The sequence below is a fragment of the Elephas maximus genome, chromosome 23, assembly GCF_024166365.1.
Source record: "Elephas maximus indicus isolate mEleMax1 chromosome 23, mEleMax1 primary haplotype, whole genome shotgun sequence".
Taxonomy (NCBI): domain Eukaryota; kingdom Metazoa; phylum Chordata; class Mammalia; order Proboscidea; family Elephantidae; genus Elephas; species Elephas maximus.
Genome location: NC_064841.1, coordinates 33691394 through 33713361, shown reverse-complemented (window position 1 = coordinate 33713361; position 21968 = coordinate 33691394). Strand labels below are relative to the sequence as shown.

At 38.0% G+C, this 21968-nt stretch overlaps 1 protein-coding gene across 1 annotated transcript in view; it reads right to left on the bottom strand.

The window, feature by feature from the left end:
* The window catches only part of WDR49 (WD repeat domain 49), a 210049-nt gene that overhangs the window by 85037 nt on the left and 103044 nt on the right, over positions 1 to 21968 (bottom strand). The window contains exons 8-9 of the mRNA XM_049867101.1: positions 11143 to 11307; positions 7819 to 7934 (exon numbers count right to left, since the gene is read on the bottom strand). Of these exons, the coding sequence (XP_049723058.1) occupies positions 7819 to 7934; positions 11143 to 11307 (281 nt within the window). The remainder of the gene's footprint in view (positions 1 to 7818; positions 7935 to 11142; positions 11308 to 21968) is intronic.

The following is a 21968-nucleotide window of genomic DNA, read 5'->3' as shown; positions in this document are numbered from 1 at the left end:
TATTGGATAGTATATGGGCCCAATAATACATCTACTTTTTAAAAATTATTTCTTGTTATTCTCCCACCCTTGATTTTCAAGCCAAGATATGCACACCGAACTAAATATTTGACTTGGAATACTTAAGGCCACAGGGTAAATACGGTGTACCATCCTAAGTGTTAATTTTACTCAAAGAGTTTGGGGGGAAAATGTTTTATATTCAAATAAGCAAAGATGAATTAGTACAGTACAATGAAAAATCCACCTTCATTTTATAGATAAAATACAAGATTTCAAATAAATAACTTGCTTGCAGGAGTTGTTATGTGATGCTATAGGTATTCAGAGGCTAACCTTTGGAAGTATACTTTCTTTTCCAGCCCAAACAATATTCTTATTACTTTCTAAGCTCCCTGACATTTCTGGCCACTTTGTTTTCAGTCATGGTGAGCTCCTCCATCCCTCTATGAATTTTCTTTCACACACAGACTCACATCTGCCTATCCACACACCCATTTTTCCAGGCCCATCTTGCTCTGGTAGACTTCCTTAATACCTAGAGTTAAAAGAAATATTTCTTTCTTCTGACCTCTTACATCACATTTTTCCTGTGATACTTAATGTTCTATTGTCACAGCCTGTCTGCTTGATGGTAAGTTCTTAAAAACCAGGGATCTTGCCTTATTCTATAACCCCATAGTAGCAAGCATCGTGGTCTACACATACTGGATGTTCAATAAATATTGGTCAAATGAATGAATGTAAAATTATCTGATCAAATATGACTTCCTCAAGTAAGCCTTCCCTGACCACCCTAACCAAAAAGACTTTCTTTAGTCTCATCCCTCATCGTACGTTACTTTTCTTTATAACATTTATCATTATGTGACATTGGCTTGTATGGTATTTATTTGTTTACTTTCTATGTCTCCTACTATAGGTAAGTTCAGTGGGAGCAGGAACTTTGTTTTTTTGTCCTTTCTGCATCTCCAGTGCCTAGAATAGTACCTAGAACATAATAGGCATTTAACAAAAATTTGGTGAGTCAGTGTATGAATTATTCTATTTTTTAATTAATTGATAGTTTTAATATCAATGTTAATAATAACATTAATATGAAAAGTACCATAAGATACTATAAATATGGTAGCTTGCAGTTCTGAAATTGCAGTTTAATCTCATAATAACTTTATATGTGTATATTTAAAATTTTCTCTTTATCTGTTGTAAGATTTGATTGAAGAGGTTACCCTTTGGGGATGGAGAGGATAGGGTGGTCAGGAAATGAAAGACGGCAATCCTACATCTCTCCTATTATCTCTCAGTCAAGATTCAATGTCAAATGTCTTTTCACCAAGATGCACATATTAACTAGATAGATTCAGGGGTACCACCCAAAGGCAAAAAATGCTTTTCATAAGGTGGTGTAAAAAGTAGCCCTTCTGATATTTGACCTTCTGTGTCAAAATATTGATAAACTAATTAATTGCCACATTTCCCTTAAAACCTAATGTGAGACTTCCATTTTAAATGACAGTTATCCTTAAAATACCTTGAGAATCCAAACTGTATTTCTTATTTTATCCATTTCAAGGGTAAGTTTTTTTTTTTTTTTAATTCACACTCTTGCCAAGAGAAAAATTAAGGTATAGAATGAGCCAGTTTTAAGACCATTTTTGAAGTGTGAGAGACTTGTTCTCTCTGACATTGAATGAGTTTATTAGATCATTTTTCTATTCCACACCTCGCATTTGCAATCCTGAAAGCACTCCTACTGAGTCATTGTGTCATCTTGGGAAGATGATCACATCTCTAACTCAGACTTTAGATGATGTGAGAATAATAATTGTTTACCTATAAAGTTGGAGGGGCTCTCTTCTAGGATGAATGAGCTAAAAATAACTTTTTGACCAAAACTTATCATGTAGAAATTATCATGGAGAGAATACAATCAACTATTTCCTCCCTCAAGGGTTAGTTATTCATATGTTGTTAGTCCAAACAGCACAGGTCAATACCTATTCTTGCTGGATTCATTGTGTTTTAGGCTTAAAAGGAGTATCCTAAAGGCAGGCAATGAGTTAGATATAATCAGTTTATTTTTATTCTTTTTCCTATCTTCTTTTTCCTAAAATTTGTGGAGTCAGTTTTTGAGCAATGAAACTATCACAAAATTAGTGGTGAGGATTATCTGTGAATTTCATTCCTGACCAACTTGATCTTCAACACGGTTGTTCTACAGTAAGTCACAAGTTTGGAAATTTCTATTCCAATTCTTATCCTAATAATAGAAACCAACTGAGTTATCTAGGATTAAATTCCCTTAGTAAGGCAATTATTGACAATTTAGTATCTTGTAATAGATGTTATATTCCTGAGGAACTTCAAATCCCTAATCTCATTTCACTTAAAAAATACTTTTAAAAATCAATTATACCTGCAACTATTTAAGGAGCCCTGGTGGTATGGAAAAAATTTTTTTTTTTTTTTTTTTGGTGGTATAGTGGTTAAGCACTCGGCTGCTAAGCAAAAGGATAGCAGTTGGAACCCACCAGCCGCTGTGCAAGAGAAAGACCTGGTGATCTGCATCAGTAAAGATTACAGCCTAGGAAACCCTATGGAACAGTTCTACTCTGTCACATGGGGTTGTCATGAGTCAAAATAGACTTGCTGGCACATAATAACAAGAACATACATATGGGATGCCATAGGTATGCCCTTTGAGCAAGTACGAAGATACTGATCAACTATGCACTTAATTTTACCAGTGTAAATATGGCCGAACTTTTGCCTCAACTGAACATCTATTTACATTAGCTCATTGAACAAGGTATTTTCTTAATAGACCCTATGTCAATTCACAGGAGTCTCTGGATGGCACAAATGCATAAGCACTAGGAATTAACCTAACTCATTGCCGTTGAATAAATTCCAACTTGTAGAGACCCTATAGGACAGAGTAGAACTGCCCCATAGAACTTCCAAGGCTGCAGATCTTTACAGAAGTAGACTGCCACATCTCTCTCCCACAGAGCGGCTGGTGAGTTCAAACTGCTGACCTTTTGGTTAGCAGCCAAGTGCTTAACCACTGCATCATCAGGGCTCCTTGGTTAAACACTAAATTGGCAGAAAGGCTGGCAGCTTGAACCGACCCAGAGAAGCCTCGGAAGACAGGCCTAGCAACCTGCTTCCAAAAAGTCACAGCCTTGAAAACCCTATGGGGTCACCATGAGCTGAAACTGAGTCAATAGCAATTAACAGTTCTTAATTTGGGATTCTCCTTTTGTAACAGAAATATTCTCTAAACATGAATGACCCTAACCCTAAATAGCCAACACAGGCACCCTTATTCAGGCTTTACTTAGGACCATCATTTTATAATAGCATTTATCAAATCCTGGATTTCCCATGTTGACCTCCCCAAGTAGAACGTGATGCCCGTAGAGCAAGATCATGACCATTCACATTCAGTCTACCGCAGTTCTTAATTCAGAGCTCTTCATCTAGTTGCAGTTTAGAAATATTTGTGGGAAGGAAATGGGAAAAAGAAAATGCAAAATTCTTTCAGGCATTATTAAGTCGATAATTTGTTTTTATTGTATGTTTCTTCATATGAGTATAACTGGTGCATTCATTTTGATGGAAATAACCAACTCACCCAAGTGAAATTGTTTGTTAAAAAAATATTGTTGCCCTCCCATCATCTAATAACTCCATTTGTAACCAGTCCCCTCAGGAGTGGTGGGAAAAGTATGAACTTTGGCACAGAATACTTACTGAGCAGCCTACTAGCTTGGAAACTGCGGCCAGGCTACCCGACCTCTCCAATCCTCAGCTTCCTCCCTTGTAAAATAGGGTTGGTATTCTTAGCTTTCTGGTTTATTGCGAAGAGAGAATAGATTTGAATATCTATTCTGCTGGTCTCTTACTAGGTGTGTGACCATGGGTAATTAATCTCTCTAATGCTCAGTTTCCCTGTCTATTCAACAAACATTAATTAAGCCATTCGACAAATATCATTGAGCATCTGATAAGCATCAGGTGTGTGTGTGTGTATTGCTAAGCACAGGATGTTAGAGAGCACAAAGACAAAAAGAGGGGACAAATTCCATCCTGGGAGTTAAGGGCGACATACTGGTGGAAGAGATATGTGAATGAGTCTTGAAATAGGAATAAATGTCACCCAGATGAAAAATAAGTGTTGAAAGGGATTTCTAGGTAAGGGAAATGGGAAAGGCATGAGTGTGTGAAACGGTATCGTTTATATGGCAACACCCTATGAGCAGGTTGCTATTGACAGAGTTTAGAACTCTACACAAGAATGAGTGAAAATGAAACTAGAGAATAGGTCCAGGCCAGTGGAGCCTAGATTTATTTTGAAAACACTCTTGAAAAATTTTAAGCAAAGAAGTGACATAGAGAAATATGCATTATAGAGGAAAGTCATCATAGCTACAGTGTGCAGAATCTATGTCAGGGGTGAGGACTGGACATGACTGGAGGAAAGGACAAATTAGGGGGCTGTGACATTCATCCAGGTAGAAATGCTGCTCCGAATAATACAGTTGTAGTTGCAGTGAGAACAGGGTTAGAAATTTTTAGGAACTAAAACAGATAAGACTTAGTGACTATTTGGTTCTGAAGGTGGATGAGAAAGGACAGCTGAGGTGGATGTCTGGCTTCCTGTCTGTTAACTCAGGCTCTGAATCTAAGAGATGAAGCAGGTTTGGGAGATGGAAGTAAATAATGAATTCTGTTTAAAACATACTAAATTTGGAATTACAGTCAGACAGCTCTAGCAAGTAAATGGATAAGTAAGCTTTGAAGAGAGATAAGAGCTGAAGGCAGACATTTAAAGTATCGGTAAAATATTACCTACCGTCCAAGATGAAGGTAAGGATTAAATTAGTGTATGTAAAGTACCTAATGCTACACAGCACTCTAAATATCAGCTCTTTCTAATAAAAAATAAATCAGATGTTAGATTTAGTACTTCATTCAATACATGTAAATTCTGTTCCAACCTGGACAAAATTATCAAACCAATCTCTTCATGTAGATAGAGCCTGAAGTTAAAGCTACCACTTAACGAAGCCTCCCTCTGGGTTTTAAAGAAAGAGTAATAAGCTGACTTTGAATCTTCCAGCTATTTCTTCCCTAATCATTGAACTATTAAGGAGTTGGCTTAATGGTCTCTCCTTCCCCAACTTTCCTCCCACCCTGCCCTGATATCTTTTTGTTAAACGCCACTTGGTAAAAAGAACTCTGTATTGGATCTTGCAAAACTTACCCTAGCATAAAGTCTCTGACTTAGGAAATTTAGTTTTTAAATTCACCAATATAAAAGTAAAATAATATATCTGAGAATGTATTAATTCAAATTTCAATTCCAACTAATGGCTTCAAGTCCTGACAAACACGTAGAAGATGGAAAAGATGGAAGAGGATGGGAGGAGCAATAATTTCTCTTATTCTCATTCCAGTCTTTCCAAAACTTCCTCCTCAAGATTTATAGAAAGTAACCACCCACTGACATAGAAAATCAGATGCTCCTTTAAAATATTTTTAGATGACTCTATACATCTAATCTTTTAAATTTCCCCTTTAAACAATCAAAAAATCATATTTTTATGCTAATTTCTAAATTATACTTAAACTAAATTATATCTAAATATCTAATTAAGAAAATGGTGTCTCCAACTTTTGAGTTACACTGAGTAATTTTTTAAATTTTTAAAATTCTTCTCTGTTATGTTCAAAATTTAAATTGGATCAGCTGGGTACTACAAATCTACCCTGCTATGATATTGGAAAATTAAACTTATTCATTGCCACAGCCTAATTATAGAGATCATTACACCATAGACTGTTGGAGTTGTTATGAGTTGCTAATGGATCATGATTGCTCCCAGGGATGTGAAGAAGCCTTGTCTTTCAAAGGCGAGGATGATAGAACTAATTCTTATTAACAAGTAGACTAATTCATACAGTACTTTCTTTCCTTTTAGTCAAACTTTCCCTGAAAACTAAGCTGCATGTGGCACTGTTAGTTTGTATATACGTATTTGAAAAAAGCATTAGAAGAAAAGCCTTTTCTATGATTGATAAAAAACTCCCAAGCATGCTGCTAGTTTTTGAGATATAAAATCTGATTTAATCCTAGCTTCAAACCTTTTTTTTCAAACCAGTAAGATCATAATTTTATAGTAAATACAAAAAAAAAAAAGTAAATAAGGTCAGGCAAATTGCCTATTAGAGATATATTTTTGTGAACTGTTCAATTTATAAACAATATATTTTGAAAACATATCACACTTTAATTTTTCTAGTGCTTATACAATGCCATAGAAAAGGCCCTGTTTATGATCTCTTGGTTCTTTCAGGAAAAAGAAGGGTGAAGTGATTTTCCTTTTAATGAAATGAAAGATTAACTCCTTGAGACCAGTAAGTAGGCTGTGAAAGGCTCTTCTCTGCACTGACACGAAGGAGGCGCTAGCACAGAAGTCAGTGGGCTATTTCCTTCCTGTGCTGTGGTTTAAAATCAGTAACAAAAGAAGAAGGAATGAGTTTCCTTTACAGCTGGGGGAATGTAATGTGCACAGGAAGAGTTTATTGGCAATAAAATTTGGGAGACTTTTGGAGGTAACATTCAGGAAGTGGTATTACATCTCTATACGGAGTGGATAAAGAAAAAGACAAATCCCCAAACCCAGGAGGAAACCCTAAAGTAGTGAAAATGCTTTTTCTTCAGTGTTTTAATATTAGGGAGAATATATTTTCTCATTTGTTTTAATATAGCTGTATAAGCTGTGATTAATCTCTAGTCTTGGAAATATAGATTTTTGTGAACTGTTCAATTTATAAACAATATATTTTGAAAACATATCACACTTTAATTTTTCTAGTGCTTATACAATGCCATAGAAAAGGCTCTGTTCAAAATATAGCTGAGCAGCCTGTTCTGCTCTTAAACATAACAAACACCCTAATACCTTACAACATATTTTCTCCTATTCGAAATAGACGATTGAGAGGTTGACATGACTAACACCATAATGATGCTCTAAGTAATCTTTAAACATTTTTTTAATTGCACCAGCTGCACTAGTCTCTTCCAAAGGGGTGTGGAGCTATCTCAGCTCCTGTGGCCTTGGTGTCTCTTCTCCTTTCTTTGTTCTCTTGAGAAATGGCCTTCAGCCTGCAAACCGACAAGAAGGTTTTCTTTCTTGCTCCCTATCTCGGCCACAGTGGACTTGGCAAAACAGCCCCACCAGCCGAGAGATTCTTATGAGAGTTTTTCAGCCCTTTATAAATATACTGATTAGAGTCCAAGGTGCCTGACACGTTTATCTTTAGTTTAATAAAGAGTTTTTGTAGTTGTTTTGTGATGTATAAGACCATCTGTGGACTACGTGTTCAAAACTTTAGGTAACTGTGATCTTTCCTGTATAAAACCCTCCCATCAACCCTTAGGGCAGAGAGAATTTGGGAGAAATTTAACCCCCTCTGTCTTTTGAATACCAGTATTCAATAAATCCTTCTTACTGCTTACCTCCTCCTGTCTCAGTGTTGGCTTTGCGGCAGGTGGCTCTAACCCGCAATTTGCGGTGACAACCCTATAGTGCTTCTCAAAGCCCCTCAAGCTATGAGATCTTATAATACTCTGTTCACCTAGCATTCAGTCAATTTCAACTAAAGTTTCACTTCACTAGGTCACCAGCCAATTAATAACTCAGAATCAGTCAAGATTTATTTCTATGTTCTTTTTCTTTCAGATTTTGATTCAAATTAAAAAAAAAAAAAATTGACTACGGTTTTGTGTGAAGCATAACATACCTTTCCCAGCCAGTAACCAGTACAGTCTTCTTAAGAACCAGGATCTGTGAAATATCCACAGCTCCGTCTTGCCCAACATTTAGTGTGTGGTGACAATATCCATTGAAGTCCCATATCTTTAAGAAAAATAATTAAAATTGCTTTTGAGGTAGAACATTCAATGATAGAAAACACCATGTAATAGGATTGTTTTAAACCTTTGTGTTTACATTCTGGACTAAGATTGATTCATTTAAGCTATGTACTGATTAAAGAAAATCCTCTTACCATTTATATTTAACCATTATATTTATTACTCTGCTTGGGAATCTCTCAGTCACTTAAAATAATCATTGATTCAAAGGCTATAAGTAAATTCATATTTCTAAGGGTGAGGTAATATAAACTCACGAAAAAAGCAACCTTTTGGAGCCTATCGAAGTCCTAATTCTTTTTCTCATTGTGTGGCACTACATTGCTTACTTAATCTCCATATATTTCCAGTTCCTCATTTGTGACACAGGAGTCTAACTTCTCAGGGATGATCGGAGGATTCAGCGTCTATTAACAGGGCCTGAAGCCTAGTCATCATGTACTAGCTTTCCTATCTTCTACCTACAAAACCTTCTGTTGCTAGTGGGTGCCAGACCCAGTCGTGCAGAAGACACGAGCAGTTTTAGTTTACCTTCTCAGGCAGTGGGGTGAGTCCTTAAGTCTGATGTGTCTACTCTGAGAGAGACATCATTAGAACACTAACACTTAAAACGAAATCCTACTACACTAAATGTTGTTGGTGCATCATTCATGGAAGGCAAATCGGCCTTATCTATCAAATCAAAAATGCATATGTGCTTTGACTCAAAAATTCAACTTCTAGAAAATCACCCCACCGGTACACTCATATACATGACATGACATATATTCAAGGATATTCTTGAGCGTTATTTATAAAAGCTAAAGGTTTGAATCAATGTAAAATGGTCATTAAGGAGGGACTGAGCAAGAAGATTATGGAATATCTATAAAGTAGAATATAATGCAGCCATTAAGAAGAATAAGTCATCTCCACATTTCTAGATTCTGTCAGAACTCAAGCAGCTATGGAAACTTGAGCAAGTTGCTTGACTTCTTCAGGATAATAATAATACCAGCCTTATGGATGTGTGTGCTTGTGTGTGTACACGTAAAGTGCTTAGAACAGTGAGTGCATGGCACACAGCAAGCATGCAATAAAAGTTAGTCATGAGTCGGCATCGACTCGATGGCACTGGGTTTTGGTTTAGCATTATTCTTCTTGTTGTGGTTATTATTATTATATTCACCGATATGAATCAAAGCCCAAGACAGAAAAATCCAAGACAAAAAAAAAGCAAAATTCAGAACAGCTGCCTTTGAAAAATAAATGATTCTCAAAGTCATCTCTAGAACGATGCACAAGAAACCAGTAACAGTAATATCCTCCAGGAAGGAGCCAGGAAAGGGATGGGAGAGAGTTTTTTCACTCTTACCTTTTTATCTTTCAAAATTTGCATTGTATGCTTATATTAACAATTCAAAACCATTCATTTAAAAACAGATCCTTCAAAACCGTGATAAATAGGGCAATAACTTTAAGTCTTTGATTACTTAAGTACTGATTTTGGATTTTAAAATATAAATGAGATTGGAAAATGTCGTTCATTCTTGTTTCTTCATAGAATATGGCCGGAGCAGCTCAACCCTGATTTTGTGTCCTGAGGAGAAGGTACAGATTTCCGAATCTTGTGCTGTTGTGATAAAGACAAATGCACCTTCAAAAGCAGTGATTATACTACTAACTTCACATTAACTTTAAGATGCCAAGGCTTAAGCTGAGACATTGAGGAGCACACACACTCTTTACTCATATCACTTTGTTCTCTTTTATACCTGGCTCTAGGAAGTCCACCTAAAATAATACCCACAAATAAAGATCTGACTGTGCACAGATCCCACCAATTCCATTAGCTGGGACCATTTTAACAAGCATCTACAGGTTGTGCCCTGCCCTGGAATCAGTTATTTTTGGAAATATGAGTAAAGAGAAGCGTGCTAATCCAGTCCATCATTGTTTAGTCAAGTCTCACACCACAGGCCTGCTAAATGGGGTACTGGTTCTCCCTGAAGCCACCGTCTAATTCTGCATCTCCAGTTATTCTTGCTTTATTCCACCTTAACTATTGGAATTGGGCTCTCCCAGAACCTTCATTCATCTTGCTGTTTTCTCATGAACTAGATTATTTCACTTAAACCCAAGTTCCAAGTCCATACTTCATTCCATTAACCTTCTCAGAGGCCAAGCTCTGCTGATTTCTGGAGGTTCTCTCTGCAATCTACCATAGCACCTCCCTCACTCTGACAGCTGCCAATTTCTAGGATGTTCTACCTACCTGTCCAGATAGCTTTCAATGACCCTCCCCTGCAGCCTGCCTGAATGCATCACACACCCCACCATGGAAGGTACCTCTACTACCCTTCTGACCCCAGTTGTGACAGAGGTTTGAGAACCACTCAGTGCTTATCTGGAAATTGCCTTATCTTGCTTCAAGGTCACAAGCCATCTCCAATCAAGGTCACAAGCCAAATCCAATCCAATCATCACTCTCAAGGCTCCAGGAACAGAGATGGGCATCATTTCAGATAGCAAGTACCTTCCTTTGCATGAACATTTTATCACTTTTGTAAACTAAAATAGCACCTTTCTTTGAGAAGAAATCAATAACAGTTACAAAATAAGAACACTAGAAACATAGTTTTAGGTTGTTCTTGTTAGCTCCCAACTCATGGCAACCCCCCCCATGTTAAGGTGGATAATAAATAAGATTATGATTTTTGTGTTTTTACTTGCCTTCTTCACTGTCTTCACTTCTTACACAAGTGCAAACTACAAACCAGGTTGAATACAAAATGCTCATTTTCTGAAAAATTTGCATTTATGCCATTTTTAAATATTTACTTAGTGGCCCTGACTTCTCATTTTATGAACTAAGAAGAAGAAAACTTAGAGATGTTAGATGACACACATGAGAAATATTCAGGCCTCCTATTCTTCAAAGTAGTTTTTTATCCAGTACTCAGGAAAACGTTTTTTGAAAGAAGTAAGCCAAGTTATGTTTTTATTCTAAATACTTTATTCGGAAAAATCATGTATTCATTTTTCCAAAGAGGCTTATTTTCCTAACAGCTTTCTTATCAGATAGTTTGGGTTATTTAGCTCTCTTCTTGTAAGCCCAAAAAGGCAAAACCAAGTACAGCTAGAGCTCTGTCTCCTCACGCAATATTTCAGCCCCCTCGTATCTGCATAGAAAAGCATCACTGTGTTCGCACCTTTACAGTCCCATCTGTGCTGCCAGTCAAAAGCCGTGTCTCATTTGCATCTAGGGCCATAGTGCTGATTTCTGCATCGCCATGGCAACCAGTAAACTGTTTGATTTTCTGCCCAGTGTCTATCATCCAGAAGGAAACAGTAGACCCAGTATCAGAGCTGATTACCTAAAAGAAAATAATATTGTACAGAAATTAAATATGGTAATATTGTCCAGGATAGACCACTTTTATTGCAATAAAATATATGTAACCTGTGCGTTTCCACTGCTGAGATCCCCCAACAGTTAGAGACATGTTAATAATGTATTTTCTTTCTTTTTGTTAAGCTGAAAACATTTCAATTTCTAGGCCAGAGCTAAGGTAATGAAGTCATGATCCTCCTTATCAGTCAAGATAGGAACCAGTTTACCTTACCCACCCTTCAGCTTGGTCTGTAGAGACTATCCTGAAATGGAATCCTACTGAAAATAAACTGATAAATCTTTCTCATTTAGGTAAGAAAGCTTATTTTCCTAGGCATAGTGTTCTGACACTACTCATCATATGAAAAGAAACATTTTAAGCATATATATATAAAATCAGCTTCTTTTTAGCATTCAGGAAAGAAGCAATACCAGGCATAATGGGAAAAAGTTAATTTCAACAAATTGCTGGAGCTATTACTTTTAATTCCATTAGCCCCTTGCTTTTTCTTCTTTCAAGGTACTGAGTATATTTTTACAGCTAGGCACAATTATCTGTGGGTCACTGAACAACAAAGAACACAGGAAGGTTAAATAAAAACCTGCATAGATACTTCGAGAGGAAGGCAACAAACAAATGCTAGAAGCGATAGGGTTATATACAGCAGTCTGACAATAAGAAATCTTATAATAGAAAGTAGGCTGCTAATTTCTGCTTTAGTTTTTTGGGCATCCTTCAACAGATTTATAGGTTAAAACCTCCTAGCTAATAGGACTTTGAGACTCAAAAGAATGAAAAGAAAACGACACCAACAAAAAAACTAAACACGTAAATGTGTAGATAGGAAGTCACTGAGACAGTATCTAGATTTTGAGAAAACTTAAAAGCATTTATCTGTTCAGGCAGTAGATACCATTGTACGAATGTAAATTTACTAAGCAGGTGTTAAATCTGAATGTCACATTTTCATAAGCAAACGGGTTGAAGTTTATCAGATGCGTATTGAGAAGATGTGGCAAGTTGGCCATCACGCTACTCCTTCCATCTACTGGCACTTGCTGAACGCTTACTCTGTGCTAGGCTGCGTGATGGCAGTGGGGCTTCACAAATGAACCCCTGCCCTCAAAACCCTACGGTGTAGGCCTGTGTATTAAAATCATCTGGGGAACTTTAAAAGCCTCACTGTCTACCAGACCAGAGTCTGATATAATTGGGCCAAGCAGGGTATTTTCTTAAGAGCTTCATTTGAATGTACAGCCTGGGTTAAGAACTACCGGTCTAGTTTGAGAAACAGAAAAGAGACAGATAAATGTTAAGCAATGCTACAATTTTAGAAGCAATTTCCCTGGGTGCTGTGGGAGAACAGACAGAAAACCTGAAATCAACTAGCTGGGGTGGGGGGGGTGGTGAGGGGTGAGGTGTTGTCAGGAATCACAAAGAAAGGGGTAACTGATCTGGGTTTGAAGATTATTGTTGTTGTTAGGTGCCATCGAGTCACTTGAACTTAGAACAACCCTGTATTTTACATAGCGACTCAGTGTTGTACATAGCGATGCTATGTACAACAGAACAAAACACTGCCTATTCCTGTACCGTCCTCACAATCTTTGCTATGTTTGAGCCCATTGTAGCGGCCACTGTGTCAGTCCCTCTCATTGAGGGCCTTCCTCTGCTTTACCAAGCATGATGTCCCCCAAGGACTGGTCTCTACTGATAACATGTCCAAAGTACATGAGACAAAGTCTCGCCATCTTCTCTTCTAAGAAGCATCCTGGCTGTACTTCTTCCAAGACGCATGTGTTTGTTCTTCTGGCAGTCTATGGTATATTCAATATTCTTTGCCAACACCATAATTCAAATGTGTCAATTCTTCTTCGGTATTCCTTATCCATTATCCATCTTTTGCATGCATATGAGGCAATTAAAATACCATTGCTTGTGTCATGTGCAACTTAGTCCTCAAGGTGACATCTTGACTGAAGATAGAAACGTGTATTTGCTGAGTACTCTGCACTTTACATTCATTTGATCTTTATAAAAACTCCATAAAATAAATATGTTACCACCCTCATTTTATGGGTGATGAAATAGAAATTCTAATCAGCTAAGTAATATTCTCAAGCTTGTATAAGTAGGTTTGAATCCTGGGCTGTCTGTGACAGCTACATCATAAGCTCTTCCTTTATTCCAGCATAAGACTTCAGCCAATTAAAAGATAGCTAAGAAGAGAAGAGGACCTCGAGAACATTCCAAGCGTGAGAAATAAGAAGTTTAATGAAGCTGGAGCCCTGGTGGTACAGTAGAGCTTGGCTGCTAACCAAAAGGTCAGCAGTTCAAATCCACCAGCCACTCCATGGAAATCCTATGGGGAAGTTCTACTTTGTGCTATAGGGTCACTATGAGTCAGAACCGACTAGTCAGCAATGGGTTTAGTTTTTGGTTTTTTAATGGACCCAGAGTACAGAGTATTTGATGGCATAAATCATAGGATATAAGGTGATGAGACAAATTTTTGAAAACCCTTTTAAAAAAATGCCAAAAAATATTAAGTGGTGTGTATAACGTGTATCCTACTAGGAGAGATTCCATAGTTTTCACTGATGATCAATGGGGTATATAACCCAAAATAAGATTGAGAACAATCCTATTGTTCTTAATAAGGAGAAACCTTATATCATAGTGTGTCTGTGTGTATGAGTGTGTGGGGTGTGTGTGTGTAAAGATCTCTCTGGCAAGAGTGTGGCAAACAAACTGGTGAGGAAATACCATTTGGAGGCTGCTATGACAGTCTAGGTAACAGGTGTTAAATTATGGCAATAGTTAAAAAAAAATGACTGACTTATAGCCACCTTATAGGACAGAGTAGAACTGCCCCACAGGGTTTTCAAGGAGGGGCTGGTGGATTCAAATTTCCAATCTTTTGGTCAGCAGCCAAGCTCTTAATCGCTGCACCACCAGGGCCCCTTTGGCAATAGTTAGGGAGATAGAAGGGAAGGGATTAAATAAAAGGCTACCATTTAGCACATATACTTCTCAGCAAAGAACTACTTATAAGCATGATATTACCTTTAGCCCTTTTTTTCCTGAGGTTACAGTCTTGAGTCAGACAAGTTCCTAAATGATGTAAAACTATATTTATGCTATACGATTTCTCTCAGGGCAGGGTACCTTAAAAATTTAATTACCATTGTTAAACAATTTATTTTTCCCCAAAAACCTGGATCTTTGAAATAATATGACCTAACACTTTAATTAAGAAGTTCAGCCAGAATGCTCATTAGAAGCAAGGATGGCAAGACTTCATCTCTCACACATTGAACATGTTATTGCGGGGGACCAGTCCCTGGAGAAGGACATCACGTTTGGTAAAGTAGAGGGTCACCAAAAAAGAGGAAGACCCTCAATGAGATGGATTGACACAGTGGCTGCCACAATGGGCTCAAGCATAACAACGATTGTGAGGAGGTGAAGGGCTGGGCAGTGTTTCGTTCTATTGTACATAGATAGCGTCACCATGAGTCGGAACTAACTTGGCAGCACCTAACAACAACACTTTCGTTATTATTCCGTGTACCTGACTCGTGTTTCTATTTGACTTTGTTCATGCAATATGCATAATGGTTAAGAGCATTCGGTCTGGAGCTGGAATGCCTGTGTTTGAATGTCAGCTGCCTCACTAACCAGTGAGCTAAACTTGGACGTATTACTTAACCTCTCTAAGCATCAATTTCCTCACCTGTAAATCAGACAGAATCATAGTAACTACCCTGAACTGTTGCTATGAGGTTTAAATAAGTTATCTGTAAAGCACTTAGCACAGTGTGAGGCCTAGAAAAAATAAGCCATAAAAGTTAACTCCTATTATTACTCTAAGCTTTATTTGCCTGCTTTCATTATTTGGGCTGTCAATTTGCATATCCAAAGCAACTAAAGAAAAAGTTTTAGAATCTTACTTTCTTCTAACCATTACAGTAAATCTAGACAGTTAAAATTTTAGAAACCAGGTTTTTGGATGTATACTGAAATTTCAAAATACATCATACTAGTGAATTTCTCACATAATTGCTTAGGAATTTGGGTTATATTCCTTAAAGACAAAGCCATAAAAACATATAAGTTTCTGAACATGAGTTAAAAAAAATGTGACTGGTCCATCATGAAAAGGTTAAAGATTGTAAAGGATTTCATGGTTTCAATTTGAAAAGCATTTATGGAGCACCTACTATATACTAGGCATTTTCAGTACAAAAGGTGAACACTCCCTATAAAAACAAGATCAAAATAAATCAAGGCTGTGTTTGAAGACGGGACTTGCTTACCTGTTCTGAGGCTGGCATCACCCACGTTACAAAGCATCTAAGCACCTGTTCCACCATTTATCTAAAGTGGATGTTTGATCAGAAATTAAAGTTCACTTTTTGTTACTTAACACTCTCCCTCCTCTGCCCACCTGAGTCTCAAAATACCTATTCATCAGTTTCTATCAACTTTCTCTGGTCATTAAACAGCTTCTCATGAAATCTGTATCAGTGATGGCAACGGTGTCTAGCCAGCAAGGTTTCATTTAGTGGCAATATATCCTAAGGTACAGTCTTCAGGAAAGCAATGTGTTCAAAAACAAGGGCTGACTATGTTACAAAGGCACAACCAACATAAACACAATCTACTCTCACCATGACAAGATTGGAATATGTCAAGAATATGCAAGTGAAAAGGCTTTTCCAAGATTAGATTTAGTATCACTTGGCAGATGCAGGAAGTGACTTGACTACAGGATTGTGGGGACTTTATTTTTAGCGAGCTGTTTTTTTCAGTAATAAAGCCCAAGAATAAGTATTGGCATCACATTTGCGTGATACATTTTGATGTTACCAAATCCCTTTAAGTTTTCACTTCGTTGCTGGCCGCCTCTTAGGAAGCTAGACTTCGGCAGATGAGGACAGGGCCCTGACAGTCTGCAGAGCAGAAACGGCACTGCCGTAATAACTGCACTGCAGTGCAAATGGGCTCATAAGCAGATCATCGTTCTGACGGGAGCACGCTCCATGCTATGTACCTGAGCTAATACCTGTTTAGGAATATATAGGTCCATTTTGTCTTTCATCTGAAGCTGTCACAGCCAATCAGACAATTCTAAGAGATGTGAAGCTATATCCGTGTCACCTAATTGTCTTCTTGCTGCTCCAACAATGGTAGGCATTTTAGTTGTCATTTATATGCATCTCTAGTCCTAAGCAAGATCAGGAATCAAAAATAGCAGTGGTAGATATTGCTGGCTATCAAGAGCTCAGGCTATTTGATATAATTGCTGTTTATTATTTTGTTTTATTTTGGCCAGTGCTGTTTATGATCCCATAATATACGCAGGTTATTTATTTCCATTTTGTATCAAATCTCTAGAAGTTATGCCTCAGTAAGTAGGAAAATGAGGGGAATAATAAGATCTCAGAGTACTGATACACACAAAAGGATTCAAATATTTTAAGTCAGCCATCCTCCATTGACAAACTTGCTTATCAGATTCCTTCTCTTCTTCAATTAATTTGTAATTCATTCCTCCAAATTAATTTCTTATATTCATTCCACATATATTTATTGAACACCTACAACATGCAAGACACTGATTCCAGGCACTGGTGATATAGAAGTGAAAAAGTCTTCCCTTAGCAAAAATAAAAAAATTTTATATATACATATATATATATATATATACACACACATATATAAAACTCCTTGCCATTGAGTCGATTCCAATTCATAGCAACCTTATGGGACAGAGTAGAACTGTCCCATAGAGTTTCCAAGGAGCACCTGGTGGATTTGAACTGCCATAGCTCTTAACCACCAGGGTTTCCATATATATCTCTGTGTGTGTGTGTGTGTGTATGGTGATCATTGAGTGTTATGGAGGAAAAAAAACTGAGGAAGGGGCAGAGAGTTTAGGAGTGGTTGCAAAGTTGGGAAGGCCTCACTGAAGAATCATTTGGCAAGACCTAAGGGAGATGGAGTAAGCCATGCAGATATCTGGGTGAAGAGCACTCCAGGCAAAGAAAATAGCAATGCAAAGGCCCTGAGGTGGGAGTGTCTTTGGCATGTTCAAGGAATGAACAGGAAGAAGGCCAATGAGACAAGCAGTGTGAGTGAGATTGGGGAGCCACAGGCCATGGCTGCATGTGGTCAGTGTACCAAAACTCAAACAACCAAACCCGTTGCTGTTGAGTCGATTCCAACTTGTAACGACCCTATAGGACAGAGCAGAACTGCTCCATAGGGTTTCCAAGGAGCAGCTCGTGGATTCAAACTGCCAAACTTTTAGTAGTTAGCAGCCAAGCTCTTAACCACTCTGCCACCAGGGCTGCAGTCAATGTACAGGGATTCAAAAAATTCCTGGGAGGCAGTCATAAAAATATCACCCCTCCCTTTTTTTGCTAATATTTATTTGGTTCTTCTTTAGCTACAACTGCTTTGTGCTGTGTGTTTTTATATACAATATTCCCTGTCCTTTACAGGAGTCTTACAAGGTAAGCACTATAATACCCATTTTATAGAGAAGAAAGCTGAAGCTTAGAAAAATTCAATGACTTGCTCACAGTAAAGCACTGGGAATTCCCTGACTCTAAAACCTTACCACCTGCCTCAGTTTAGAAAAAGTTTTTAAGAATCTACTTCCAAAAATAGTTGAGACTGTGGTAATGAGAGAGCCTGGGGAAAAGACCCTCTCCTACACTCTGTTGGATTTAGTGTCTTTTATGGAGAGTATTAGGCAATATCTATCAAAATTACCAATGCAAATACTCTCTGACCCAACAATTTCAGCTTTGAAATTTATCCTACAAAGAAAATACTTTGTCACCAGCGCTAAAAGTTCTTTGAGCAAGGTCAAAAACTGCTACATTGTTTGTAACAGAAAAATATAAGGATCAACCTAAATGCCCATAAAAAAAAATTTTTAAACACAGTTGCCATTAAGTCGACTGTGACTCACGGCAACATCATGTCGGAGTAGAACTGTGCTTCATAGAGTTTTCAGTGGCTGATTTTTCGGAAATAGATGGCAATACCTTTCTTACAAGGCACCTCTGGGTGGATTCAAAACTCCAACCTCTAGGTTAGCAGCCTACATGGTTAACTGTTTGCACCAAAATACCTGTAAGAAACTGGTTAAATAAAGTTCAGTATGCCCATATAATTCACAGAAACCCTGTAAGACAGAGTGGAGCTCCCTTATAGGGTTTCCAAGGTTGTAAATCTTAACAGAAGCAGACTGCAACATCTTTCTCCCTCAGAGCACCTCGTAAGTTTGAAATGTCAACCTTTTGGTGGGTTGCTATGAGTTAGAATCAACTCAACAGCAATGGGTAAGGTAAGATATATCTACATAATGGAATACTATGCAGCTGTAAAAAAGAATGAGGATACTCTAGGTAATGAGATAAAATCATCTTTACACTGTATTGTTAGGTGAAAAAGCAAAGTATAGAACACTGTGTCTATTCATATATTATGCTACCATTTGTGTAAAAAGCATTTAATAGAATATGCATATGTGTGTGTGTGGAGCCCTGGTGGTGCAGTGGTTAAGACCTCAGCTACTAACCAAAAGGTCAGCAGTTCAAATCCATCAGCAGCTTCTTGGAAACCCTATGGGGCAGTTCTACTCTGTCTTACAGGATTACTATGTGTCAGAATCAACTCCGTGGCAATGGGTTTTGGTTTTTTGGATATATATGTGCATCTATATATGTATATATATAAGAATAGAATAGCCTAAAAGAGTAGTCGTGGAACTCATAAATCTAGTTGTTTTCAGGGAACTAAATTAGAACTTGTTAGTTGCCATCGAGTCGATTCCAACTCGTGGTGACCCCATGTGCACAGAGTAGGACTGATCCACAGGGTTTTCAAGGCTGTGACCTTTCAGAAGCAGATCATCAGGCTTGTCTTCCCTGGCACCTCTGGAGAATTTGAACCACCAACCTCTTGACTAATAGTTGAGTGCTTAACTGCTTGCTCCACCCAGGAATAAGGAATAAAAGAATATTTTTACCATACAGCTTTTTGTACTATTGAATTTTATAGCCTGTGAGTGTATTATTCTTTCCAAATTAATCGCATTTAAATAAACAAAGGGGGTGTGTGTGCATGTGTGTATTGGTGTAAACCATAAGACAAGGGTATTTCCCATTTCTCCATAAGGTGCCTGGAGAACACAGTCTCAGGACTGGCATGTAACCAATAAGAGTTTTTGGATAGCCAGTAAAGAAAATCCATTGTTAACAGAAAACCAGATATAACTCAGAACTAAGCAATAGGGCAAGCAAACAAAAAGTTTTCACTAGTACTCATCCAGTTCTGTTCAAAAGAGAAAATCATTGATTTTGGCTTAAATACAAGCACCACAGAGGAATCCACAACTTGTCTGCCAGTTTGTCATATGTGGTGGTTTGGGTGTTGCTGTGATGTTGGAAGCTACACCACTGTATTTCAAATACCAGCAGAATTCCCCACGGTGAACAGATTTCAGCAGAGCTTCCAGATTAAGACAGACTAGGAACAAGGACCTGGCAGTCTACTTCTAAAAAAAAATTGGCAAGGGAAAACCTTTGAATAGCAGCAGAACATTGTCCGATATAGAGCTGGAAGATGAGCCCCTCAGATTGGAAGGCACTCGAAATATGACTGGGGAAGAGCTGCCTCCTCAAAGTAGAGTCAGCCTTAATGATGTAGATGAAGTCAATCTTCCAGGATCTTCATTTGCTGACATGAGACTACCCAATATGTGAAGAAACAGCTGCAAACATCCATTAACAATTAGAACATGGACTGTACCAAGAATGAATCTAGGAAAATTAGAAGTTATCAAAATTTAAATGGAAAGCATAAAGATCGATATCCTAGGCATTAGCGAACTGAAATGGACTGATATTGGCCATTTTGGATCAGTTAATTATATGGTCTACTACGCCAGCATCTGAGTCATCTAGTGCTACTGTAAGAAATATAACACAAGTGGATGGTTTCAGCAAACAGAAGTTTATTCTCTCACAGTCTAGTAGGCTAGAAGTCCAAATTCAGGGCATCAGCTCCAGGGGAAGACTTTCTCTGTTGGCTCTGGAGGAAGGTCCTTGTCCTCAATCTTTCCCTGGACTAGGAGCTTCTCCTCTCAGGAACCCCTGGTACAAAGGACACGCTCTGCTCCTGGCACTGCTTTCCTGGTGGTATCAGGTCTCCCATTCTGTGCTCGCTTCCTTCTCTTTTTATCTCTTGTAAGATAAAAGGTGGTACAGGTCACACCCCAAGGAAACTCCCCTTACATTGGATCAGGGATGCAACCTAAGCAAGGGTGTTACATCCCACCCTAATCCCCCTTAACATAATCGAATCTTCCTTCATTAACCACAGGCAGAGATTTAGGATTTACAACACATAGGAAAATTACATCATCACAAAATGGGGGACAACCACACAATACTGGGAATCATGACCTAACCAAGTTGACACATATTTTTAGGGGACACAATTCAATTCATGACAGCTGGGAATGACCAAATGAAGAGGAATGGCATTGTATTCATCAATTTCAATCCATATGCTGAGCAAATAATACAAGAAGCTGATCTATATGAAGAAGAATGAAGCATCAGGATTGGAGGAAGACTCTTTAACAACCTATGACATACAGATGACACAGCCTTGCTTCCTGGAAGTAAAGAGAACTTGAATCAGAGGACTTGAAGCACTTGCTGATGAAGATCAAAACCACAGCCTTCAGTATGGATTATACCTCAACATAAAGAAAACAAAAATCCTTGCAACTGGCCCAATAAGCAACATCATGATAAACAAAGAAAATATTGAACTTGTCAAGGATTTCATTTCATTTGGATCCAAAATCAAAGCCCACAGAAGAAGCAGTCAAGAAATCAAACAATATTGCATTGGGCAAATCTGCTGCAAAAGAACTCTTTAAAATGTTAAAAGCAAGGATGTCACTTTGAGGGCTAAGATGCACCTGACCCAAGCCATGGTGTTTTCAATCACCTTACATGCACTCAAAAGCTAGACAATGAATAAGGAAGACCAAATAAGAATTGATATATTTGAATTACTGTGTTGGCAAAGAATATTGAATATACCATGGGCTGCCAGAAGAATGAACAAATCTGTCTTAGAAGAAGTACAACCAGAATGTTCCTTAGAAGCAAGGATGACGAGACTTCATCTCACATACTTTGGACAGGTTATCAAGAGGGACCAGTTCCAGAGAAGAGAATATTTTTTGATGGTTACAAGAAGGGGGAGGGAGGGAAGGAGGGAGGCAGAGGGATTTTCACTAATTAGAGAGTAGATAAGAACTATTTTAGGTGAAGGGAAAGACAACACACAATACAGGAGAGGTCAGCACAACTGGACTAAACCAAAAGCAAAGGAGTTTCCTGAATAAACGGAACTCTTCGAAGGCCAGAGTTGCAGGGGCAGGGGTTCGGGGACCGCGGTTTCAGAGGACATCTAAGTCAACTGTCATAATAAAATCTATTAAGAAAACATTCTGCATTCCACTTTAGAGAATGGCATCTGGGGTCTTAAACACTAACAAGCAGCCATCTAAGATGCATCAATTGGTTTCAACCCACCTGAAGCAA